This window comes from Tupaia chinensis, unplaced genomic scaffold (genome assembly GCF_000334495.1).
Source record: "Tupaia chinensis unplaced genomic scaffold, TupChi_1.0 Scaffold148012_1, whole genome shotgun sequence".
NCBI classification, from domain to species: domain Eukaryota; kingdom Metazoa; phylum Chordata; class Mammalia; order Scandentia; family Tupaiidae; genus Tupaia; species Tupaia belangeri.
In genome coordinates, this window is record NW_006207862.1 from 994520 (window position 1) to 1005956 (window position 11437).

Consider the following 11437-nt stretch of genomic DNA (forward strand, 5'->3'; position numbering starts at 1 on the left):
CATACAATTTCCCTCTCCTAAATACTAAATAATGTTAGAGATCGTAATAATGAAAAATTACAAGCAGTTGATGTATCTATCAATAGTGGATTGGGATCAGCAGATGGCATAGTGGTTAAGGCACTGGACTCCCACAATGCCAGTTGTAGTTTGATTCCCAGACTTGGCGGCTTGAAACCGGGCCAGGTTTGTGTGTTTGTGTCCAAAATCTCAAGAGGAGAATGGAGGAAAAGGGATTGCATTGTGGCCATCATCCTGGGGGGTGATTTCTCACATTCTCTCTCTCTGTCTCTCTAGTGAGCACATGTACCCTATAGCAAAAAAATTTCTCTACAGAAAAAAATAGTAGATAGATGAATTGCAATATATTTGTATGGTAGACTACTATCCAATAGTTAACCTGAGATTAACTAAATATACATTTATCTATTTCAAGATTTCTCATTTACGGGACCAGCAGTTAGTGTAATGGCTATATTGCTAGATTCCCATGTAGTTCGAGTCCTAGACCCGGTGGCTTAAACTCATGCTAGGTGCATGTTCGTGCGTGCCCAAGGTCCTGAGAGGAGAAAGGAGGAGGAGGGATTGTGATGTGGCCATCCCTCCGGGGGGGTAATTTCTCGCTTTCTGTCTCTGTCTCTCTCTGTCTTCCTGGTGAGCATACGCACCCTATAGCAAAAACCTCTCCAAAAAAAAAAATTCTCATTTACTACCTCTACCAGTAAATAGCAGTAGCATTCCACTCGTTAGTTGTCACAACCAATCTAAATAAGTAGATTTTTAAAATATAATATGGGGCCAGCAGGTGGTGTGGTGGTTAAGGGCACTTGACTCCCGCATGGCCGACTGTGGTTTAAGTCCTGGACCTGGAGGCTTGCTTTCTCACTTTCCCCCTCTTTCTTTCTCTGTTGCTCCCTCTGGAAATATTTTTAAAAAATAATAATAAAGTTAAATAAAATAATTCTTAAAAATATATACATATATATAACATTACGGGGCCAGCAGGTAGTGTAGTAGTTAAGATGCTGGACTCCCATATGGCCGACCATAGTTCAAGTCCTGGACTCAGTGGTTTGAAACTCATGCCAGATGCATGTGCGTGCATGCCCCAAAATCCTGAGAGGAGAATGGAGGACATGGGATTGCAGCGTGGCCATCCCCGCAGGGAGTGATTTCTTGCTTTCTTTTTCTGTTGCTGTCTCTATAGAGAGTGGATGCGCTCTATAGCAAAAATCTCTCTCTCTCTCAAAAAAATATATACACATAATGTTAAGCAAGAAAAGCAAGTTGTAAATATGTACAATATGAATGCCATATATATGTCACACACACATACATAAAAAATTTTAGAATACACAAAATACTATGTATTAGTCATTTATTCACAAGTATTAATTGAGCACCTTCAATGTGGCAAGCCCTGTACCAGGTGCTAGGGATCCAAGTGAACCCCAGATGTCCCTGCCCTTATGAAACTTACATGCTAGTATTGGAGAAAGACAATAAATTATACAGTGATGTTAGATGGTGATAAGTGCGAGGAAGAAAATGCGGTGCATGGGGAGAAGGAGTTAGAGGTTGCTCTTTTAGATAGGTTGGTCAAAAAACACTTTCCTTTTTCTTTTTTTTAAGTTTTTTCCCATAGGGCACATGTGCTCCACCAGAGAGAGACAGAAAAGTGAGAAATCACTCCCCTCCCCCTGTAGGGTATGGGTATGCCACAATTCCTCTTCCTCCAGTCTCCTCTTTGGATATTGGGCATGCACGTACACATGCCCAGGGTGATTTCCAAACCACCGAGTCTGAGACTCGAACCTCGATCAGCCATGTGGAAGTCCAGCACTTTACCCACTATATCACCTGAGGGTCCAAAAGAATGATTTTTCTCATGAGGATTTTTTGTTTTGTTCTGTTTTAAAGTTTTTGCCATAGGACATGTGCACTTGCCAGAGACAAACAGTAAGAGGAAAAATGAGAAATCACCTCCCAGGGGGACAGCCACATCTTCTCCTTCATTCTCTTCCTAGAATTTTGCACATACACACATATGTGCCTGGTGTGATTTTCAAGCCACCAGGTCCAGAACTTGAACCGTAATCCACCATATGGGAGTCTAGTATCTTAACCACCATACCACCTGCTGGTCCTCCCACAGAGGTCTTTTTTTTCTTTTTTGAGAAGAGACCTTAAGTGACAGAGTAAGGCATTCAGATATTTGGGGGAAATAACAGACCAGAAAAAGAGAACAAGCACCAAATACAGCATAGAATCATGAACACACACTGAGGCTCAGAGGGATATTCATGAAAGCCACGCCTCTGGGCAGTAGGAGAAATGATTAGGATAAACAGTGGTGGCCATCAGAGGAAACAGCTTTATCTACCATACTTTTATTTGTTGTTATTTTTCTTCTTCTTTTTTCTTCCTTCCTCTTTCTTCTTCCTTTCTCTTCTCTTCCTTCTCTTCCTCTTCTTCTTCCTCTTTCTCCTCCTCTTTCTCCTTTTCCCCTTCCTACTCTTCTTTTTCTTGACAAGTGTGCTCGCCAGAGAGAGACAGGGAAAAAGAGAGGGAGAGAGAGGAATCACCCCCTAGGTGGTATGGCTATGTCACAATCTCTTCTCCATTCTCCTCTCAGGATTTTGGGCACATACACACACTCGTGGTAAGTTTCTCAGGCTGCCAGCCCAGGAGTTGAGCCAGTCAGTGAGCCCAGATTCACATGCCTTAACCACCACACCACCAGCTGGCCCTCCAATACTTTTAAAAGAAATACATGAATATGTTACTATTTTAATTTTTTTGCATTAAATGTATATATGTAATCACACGTTTAGACTAAAAATATGTATAACATACTGAATTCTGGGAACGGGACCCAAGCCTACCAGGTGGCTACTAACCTTCCAAGCACTAGTGCTACTTGTATGCCGTCATGGCTGGGCTATATCTCTCTTTTTCTTTTTCTTTTTTTTAAACTTTTCCTATGACTCTTCTTATCATTTGATATTCCTGAATGAGTTTATATTTTGCCTTTTACTAGGATAATTTTTGTATTTCTTTATCCTGGTAATGTTACATAGTGTGGAGTAGGGACAATTTTCTATCAACCCACATGATCTTGCATGGCATAAAAATGTTTATTAATGGAAGTCCGTTATACAGCTTGATTTGCTCCATTCTAAATATTACTTAAGGCAGGGTTCCATTTAGATATATAAATTGTTCCATCTAAATAACAAGCCACGTTACCATGATAGGAGAACTCAGTCATGATATCCATAAATTTGGCATATTTCCTCATCATATTATTATAGGAGGAGCATAAAATAGTATCAGGAGACTTGACATCAAGCCTTTGTTCTAACTGAATGAGGTTGCAAACATTATAGAACTTCTCTGAGCTCTAGTTTTCTTATCTGTAAAACAAGATTATTATCTCCTTGTAATGGTAATTAGAGGATGAAATAAGAAAATGTACTTAAAGCTAAAATAGCACATACTATATGCTGGATTGATTTTAATTCACACTTTTGTCTGGGTCTTCTTTTTCCATGTAAAAATATATATACAAGTTAAATGGGTTGTATTAATACTAAATCAGGGAACCAGCAGGTGGTGTGATAGTTAAGGCGCTGAACACTCCCACATGGCCGATCACAGTTCAAGTCCTGGACCTGGTGACTTGCTTTCTCACTTTCTGCCTCTCTCTTTCTCTCTCTCTTTGTGTCTCCCCCTGGTCAAATTAAAGTAAATGAATGAATAAATAAAATTCAATGAATAATTCTTAAAAAAAAAAAAAAAACCTAAATCAGCAGGTTCATAATGGTGTCCCATGGAGTCTACTGCAGAGCCAAAAAGAGAAGGCAAATGGGTAGGTCTCTGTGCCTCCATCCTCTTTAATTAAAGCCATTTTTTTTAAGAATTAGTTTATTTGACTTTATTTATTATTATCATTATTATTTTCCAGTTTGATCAGAGACATCCTCTTAAATTGAAGCCATTTTTTTTTTTAAGAATTAGTTTATTTGACTTTATTTATTATTATTATTATTATTTTCCAGTTTGATCAGAGAGACACAGAGAGAGAGAAAGTGAGAAAGCAAGCCACCAGGTCTGAGACTTGAACCGTGGTCGGCCATGTGGGAGTCCAGCGCCTTTAACCACCATGCCACTTGCTGGCCCCAAATTAAAGCCATTTTTGTTTGAGCTCTTTCTATATCAGAGTTACTGGGTGCCAGCCATGTATCCTATGGTTAAGGGAACCAGATCCCACATGGCCAACCATGGTTCAAATCTTAGCTTCAGGGGCCTGAAAAACATGCAAGGCACATGTGTATGCCTGCCCGGGATCTCAGTACGTTGGAGGAATGTAGAAAAAGGGATTATTGTGTGACCACACCCCATTAGAGGGTGCTTTTCCCTCTGATTCACTCCCTTCCTCTCTGGTGAGCACACAGGCCCTCTGGCAATAAAACAAAACAAATTAAAATAGAGTTCCTGGTGAAGTTGGCTCTCTGAGTAGCACCATGGTGGTTGGCAAGAAAAAGTGCCTTATGAAAGGCAGCAAAAAGGGAGACAAGGAAAAAATAGTTGATGGGTAGGAGATGATTGGTATGACATGAAAGCACCTGCTATGTTCAACATACAAAATAGTTTTCAAGGAACCAAAATTGCATCTAATGGCCTTAAGGGCCATGTGTTTGAAGTGAGCCTTGCAGATTTGCAAAATTATGAAGTAGCATTTAGGAAATTCAAGCTAATTACTGAGGATGTTCAGGGCAAAAACTTCCTGACTAACTTCCATGGCAGGTATCTCACCGTGACAAAATGTGTCCATGGTCAAAAAATGGCAGACCATGGTTGAAGCTCATGTCAGTGTCAAGACTATCAATGGTTATTTGCTTTGTCTCTTCTGTGTTGGGTTTACGAAAAAACTCAACAATCAGAATGAAAGAGCTCTCATGCCCAGCATCAGCAGATTCACCAAATCCAGAAGATGATGGAAATCATGACCTGGGAGGTACAGACAAATGACTTGAAAAAAGGGCTATAATAAATAAACTGATTCCAGACAGCATTGGAAAAGACACAGAAAAGTCTTGCCAATCCATCTACCCTCTCCATGATGTCTTCATCAGAAAAGTAAAAATGCTGAAGAAGCACAAGTTCGAATTAGGAAAACTCATGGAGTTTCATGGTGAAGGTAGTAACTCTGGAAAAGCTACTGGGGATGAGATGGGCACCAAAGTTGAATGAGCTGCATGCCGGGCGCATGTGCGTGCATGCCCAAGATCCCAAGAGGAGAATGGAGGAGAAGGGATTGCGGTGTGGCCATCCCCCCGGAGGGTGATTTCTCGCTTTCTGTCTCTCTGTCTCTCCCTGTTTGTCTGGCGAGCGCACGTGCCATATAGCAAAAACCTCTCCAAAAAAAAAGTTGAATGAGCTGGTGGATATGAACCACTAAGCCAAGAATCTATTTAAAGTTTAGACTTAATAGTGACAAATAAAAAGTCCTATTTGTGACAAAAAAAAAAAAAAGCAAATTAGACTAGCTAATCCCTATTAGCTTTAAAAATACTGTATTATGATTATTATAGACTCTCTTAAAAGGAAATACTCTTCTTTTTTTATAGCTGTCTTGCTATGAGCCCAGGTGAAGAAATCCTAACCTTGTTACAGACAATACCAATTAATATTGAAGAGCTTAAAAAAGAAGAAGATAATCTTCCCCAAGAGGATGGTAAGTGATGGGCTAGAATAGAGTGAAAAACTTAGAATTAACACATTCCACTGTCTCACAGGGTCCTTTCCTGGAAGTAGCTGCATTGTGGGATAGCAATATTTTGCTTTCTTTTTTCAGATGACCAGTGGTTAGATCTCTCACCAGATCAGCTGGACCAGTTACTACAGGAAGCTGCTGGCAAAAAAAAGTCAAAGGCCATTTCCAAAGAGGAGGAGGATCAGAACTATGACTTAAGTCAAGTCTCAGAGAGCATGAAAGCTTTCATATCCAAAGTCTCCACCCACAAGGGAGCAGAGCTGCCCCGGTAATTGGTATTTAATTATAAATTTCTAAATAGTTATAACCAAAATGTTGAAGTCTTTCAGTCATTGCCTTTCCTGTTCTTTTTCTTTTCTTCTTTGTTGAGGAAATGATTTTTTTTCTCTCTTTTTGTGACTCTTACTGTGATCACTTATATGAAGTCAGATTTCTAGTAGCCTGATCCTTTGCAGTCCTTGAGGTAATCCAGAAAGAACACTCAACAGATCTAAAAGCCACTATCTAGAACCATGCAGGAAAACCATGTACTTTGCATTTAAGTTTTACTCAGCATCTTTTGGACTTTTTTTTTTTTTTGAGAGATTTTTTCTATGGGGCACGTGCGCTCACCAGAAAGACAGAGACAGAAAGCGAGAAATCATCCCTCAGGAGGGATGGCCACGCTGCAATCCCTTATCCTCCATTCTCCTCCCGGGATCTTGGGCACGCATGCACATGTACCTGGTGTGAGTTTAAGCCACCAAGTCTGGGACTCGAACCGCAGTCGACTTCATGGGAGTCCAGCAACATAGCCATTATGCCAATTGTTGGTCCCTCTATTTTTTAAGAATTACTTTATTTAACTGTAGGTATGTATGTATGTATTTTAATTTGAGCAGACAGGAAGAGGGGGGAAGAAAGAGAGAGAGTGAGAAAGCAAGCCACCATGTACAGGACTCGAACCATGGTCAGCCATGTGGGAATCTAGCACCCTTAACCACCATGCCACCTGCTGTTCCTACCTTTTGGATGCTTAATGTCTAGCTCTTAGTAAGCTCAGACTTCTTTTTATATATATTTTTTATTTTAACTTTATTTATTATTATTGTTACTTTCCATTTTGATCAGACAGACACACAGAGAGAGGGAAAGTGAGAAAGCAAGCCACCAGATTCAGGACTTGAACCAAGGTTGGCCATGTGGGAGTCCAGCGCCTTTAACCACCACGCCACCTGCCGGCCCCAAGCTCAGACTTCTGATCTCCTGCCCCACAAGCAGAGTGGGAGCTGTAAACTCAAGGGGATAAAGGAATTCATCAAGAGCAAAAATAGTAACAGAAGAAATATAAAATTACATTTAGTGAATAACACCAAAAAGAGGTAGATAAATATTGCTTGCATAGCAAATATATCTTTAATATGATGCCCTTGAGCCTAATGAAAAGATTAAATTTTTTAAGTCTGCCAGAAGGCAAGTATGCTTGCCAGAGGGAAACAAAAACAGAGAGAGAAAAAAGCACCTCACAATGGGGCACGGTTATACTGTGTTCCCTTCTCCACCTCTCCACCCTATCAGGACTCTGGGCACATGTGCATGCACATGCACCCAGCTTATTTTTCAAGCCACCAGGTCAGGATTCAGACCATGGTTGGCCATGTGGGATCTGACTCCCTTAACTACAAGTTTATAGGGATGGCCCAAAAAAAAATTAAAATTTGAGGGGCCAGCAAGTGGCATGGTGGTTAAAGGTGCTGGACTCCCACATGGCCGACCATGGTTCAAGTCTCGGATCTGGTGGCTTGCTTGCTCCCTTCCTCTCTCTCTCTCTCTGTCTCTCTCAGATCAAACTGGATAATAATAATGATAATAATAAATAAAGTTAAATAAAAATAATTCTTTAGAAAAAAAAAAAAGATTAAAATTTGAGACCCACAGGTGGTGTGGTGGTTAAGGGCACTGGACTCCCATATGGCCAACCATGGTTCAAGTTCCAGACCTGGTGGCTTGCTTTCTCACTTTCTCTTGCTCTCGTTCACACTCTGTCTTTCTCTGGTCAAATTTTAAAAAATAAAGTTAAATGAATAATTCTTTAAAAAAATTAAAACTCATGTTCAGCATTTTCTCATTGCAAAAGCAGGTATAAAGACCAACAGGTGGCATGATGGTTAAGGCACTAGACTTCCAAATAGCCAACCATGATTTGAATCCTGGCCCTGACTTCTTGCTTTTTCACTTTCCCTCTCTCTCTCTGTCTTCCTGGTGAGTACAATTGCCCTATAGCAAATCAAATAATAATAAAATTGAATAATTCTTTTTTAAAAAAAAAGATAGCAGGAGTAAGATCAGCAGATGGTGGGGTGGCTAAGGCGCTAGATCCCACATGGCCAACTTCACAGTTCAAGTCCCTGACCCAGCGTGCCCAAAATCCCAAGACAAGAATGGAGGAGAAGGGATTATGGCATGGCCATCTCTCCCCTCCCACCACCACATTCTACCCCCAGGAGAAGATTTCTCACTTTCCCTTTCTTTCTGTTGTCTCTCTTTGTCTCTGGTGAGCTCATGTGCTCTATGGTGAAAATCTTAAAAAAGAAAAAGAGAGAGAGAGAAAGGAAACAGGAATAAAGCTAGCTGGTGGCACAGAAGTTAGGATGGCTAGATCCCACATGGCTGACTGTGTGGTTCTAGTTCCAGATCGAGCGGCCTGGAGACCACACTGGACTTTGGTGCATGCCAAGAATCCAGAGGGGAGGAGGGAAGAGAGGGCACTGATGCATGGCTGTCTCCCCACCGTGGGGATGGGGAGTTCTCACTTTCCCTCTATGTCTCTCAGTCTTTCTCCAGTGAGTGCACACATCTTATATTAAAACTAAAAAAAAAGAAAGAATACAGGAATAAGGGAAAGTATGTTCTTAATTACTTTTTTAAGCTTTAGTTATTAGGATAAGCTTTCATTAAATTAGCTCAAACAAATAACTTTTTTTGCTAATGCTAGATGTATCTTGTGGGACATAAAGAGTGAGTAGGTTTCTAAATCAGCATAACTTACATGTGCATAAAAAATACAGTTGTTTCTTTTCTTTATACTTTCCCATTTTTATTGTCCTGTAAGGCCATTAAACATAAAGATTTTTAAAACTTAAACTATAGTTTTCCTTGCTGTACCTCTTTTGAGATAGTATCTTAGTAGTTTTCCTAAGAATGGTACCACTGTATAAAAAGTTTCAATTAGCTATATTCAGAATAAATTATCTTTTGTTCTTTATTCTTACAGAGAACCTTCCGAGGCTCCAATCACTTTCGATGCAGATTCTTTTCTTAATTATTTTGATAAGATTTTAGGTAAGTTACAGTATGATGTTTACTTTCATTTTGAAACTATAAATAATATGGCTATTGCTAGAGCATTGGAGTATTTAAATCTCAAAAGCCAAAATAGTTGCTCTTTCATGGTTTTGTTTTGCTTCAACCATGAATTCTTGCCCTGTTGAATGCTTTTATAGAGGCTGGTTAGTGCTTTTTTTTTTTTGAGAGTGTTTTTTTGCTATAGGGTGCATGCGCTCGCCAGACAGACAGACAGAGACAGAGAGACAGAAAGCAAGAAATCACCCCCCAGGAGTGATGGCCACGTCGCAATCCCTTCTCCTCCATTCTCCTCTCAGGATCTTGGGCACACACGCACACGCGCCCGGCGTGAGTTTAAGCCACCAGGTCCGGGACTTGAACCGTGGTCGACTATGTGGGAGTCCAGCAACATAGCCATTACGCTAACTGCTGGTCCCGAGGCTGGTTAGTGCTTAACGTAGTAGCTGCTCATTAAATATTTGTCGAGGGATAAATAAATAAATAAATAAATAAATAATTAAAAAGAGGCCGGCAGATGGCATCGGTGGTTAAGGGTGTTGGACTCCCACATGGCTGACTGCGATAAAGTCCCAGACCTGGCAGCTAGCTTTCTCACTTTCTATCTCTCACACACTCTTGTTCCCTCTCTCACTCTCTGGTTTAATTTAATAAATTAATTAATTTTTAAAAATTAAATATTTGTCAAGGGGCCAGCAGGTGGCATGGTAGTTAGGATGGCTGGACTCTCACATGGCTGAACATGGTTCGAGTCCCAGACCTGGCAGTTTGCTTTCTTACTTTCCTTCTCTCTCTGTCTTTCTCTGATCAAGTTCAATAAAGTACATTTTTAAAAAATGACCATGAATAAAATTAAATAATTATTTTGTAAAAGTTTGTTTCAATATTTGTCGAGTGAGTGAATATGTTTAGCCTATCTACCTTGGTTACCATAGTGTATTATTTTTCCCTCTTTAGACTTACTATAGTTATAGATCAATAAGGAAGAGACAACCAGCCCAATTAAAAATCATTATATAAAACAAGCAAACATAAAAAATTGTTATATAGGGTTAACCAGTGGAGTAGTGGTTAAAGTGGCTGGATTCCACATGGCCTACTGTGCAGTTCAAGTCTCCAACACATTGGCTTGGAAAAAAAGACAGGCGTGTGTGTGCGTGCACACCTGAAATCCCAAAAGGAGAAATGGAAGAGAGGGGGTTGTGGTGTGACCACCTACCATGGCGGGGGAATGCTTTCTTACTTTCCCTCTCTCTCCTTCTGTTTCTCTGTCTCTTTCTAGCAAGCACATGCATCCTCTCGCAAGTTAGAAAAAATAATCATTGTATATGTATATGTACAGAATTGCATGGATAAAGGTCTGAGCACATAGCGACTATTAAAAGATGCTTAGCTCTGAGGAGAGAATGAGATATGAGACAATACCTCAGTATTCCTTCAATACTTATATCAAAATATACATGTATTATGTAGTTTTTTAATTTTTTAAGATTGCAGTTCATTGAGTTCCTTTTTAAAGCCGAATCTTTTATCTCTGCATGTGTACTTTTTTACAAATATGTGCCAGGATTACCTTTGTAAGTAAAGTAAAATAGCGAAGTAGTTTGTCCTAAAAGGAGTATTAGTCCTTTCTTGGGACCAGCAATTGGCATAATGGCTATGTTGCTGGACTCCCATGTAGTTGACCACGGTTTGAGTCCCGGACCTGGTGGCTTAGACTCATGACAGGCACGTGTGCATGTGTGCCCAAAATCCCAAGAGGAGAATGGAGGAGAAGGGATTATGGCATGGCCATTTCCCTCAGGGGTGATTTCTTGCTTTCTGTCTCTCTCTCTTTGTGGTGAGCACATGTTTCCTATAGCAGAAACCTCTCCCAAAAAAGGGAGTATTAGTCATTTTCTATGGGTAATATTCTAATTCTTTTGTTATATGTAATTGCTCTAAAAAAATTTACCAAGTGGTTCCTCCTGTGTTGGGGTCTGTGTAGGGCCAGGCCCTCAGGCTTCAGACTCCGACGATCTGGATGAGGAAGAGTTTGAATGTTTGGACAGTGATGATGACTTGGACCTTGGAACACAGGAGCCTGAGGAAGAGACTACTCTGAAAGGAACTCTTGATGATCTCAAGTCATACATGGCCCAGATGGACCAGGAACTAGCACTTACCAGCATTGGCAAAAGTTTTACCACCCGAAAACAAGTGGTACGTGTGTTTTTAACGTCTTTATCTCCCTAAGTCTATTTATTTAGGATAGCTAAAACATATTTTATCTTGACTTTTCTTTTCTTGTTTTGTATAAGATAAATAAAAATACTC

The 11437-nt window shown here is 40.2% G+C and overlaps 1 protein-coding gene across 3 annotated transcripts in view; it reads left to right on the forward strand.

Annotated features, from left to right (window-relative positions):
• LOC102486210 (dnaJ homolog subfamily C member 9) overlaps positions 1 to 11437 on the forward strand; it is a 90245-nt gene that overhangs the window by 76705 nt on the left and 2103 nt on the right. For all 3 annotated transcript variants that reach the window (XM_014584838.2, XM_006170068.3, XM_027768903.1), the window contains 4 exons: positions 5634 to 5740; positions 5861 to 6047; positions 9033 to 9100; positions 11109 to 11323. In XM_014584838.2, coding sequence (XP_014440324.1) covers positions 5634 to 5740; positions 5861 to 6047; positions 9033 to 9100; positions 11109 to 11323 — 577 coding nt within the window. The remainder of the gene's footprint in view (positions 1 to 5633; positions 5741 to 5860; positions 6048 to 9032; positions 9101 to 11108; positions 11324 to 11437) is intronic.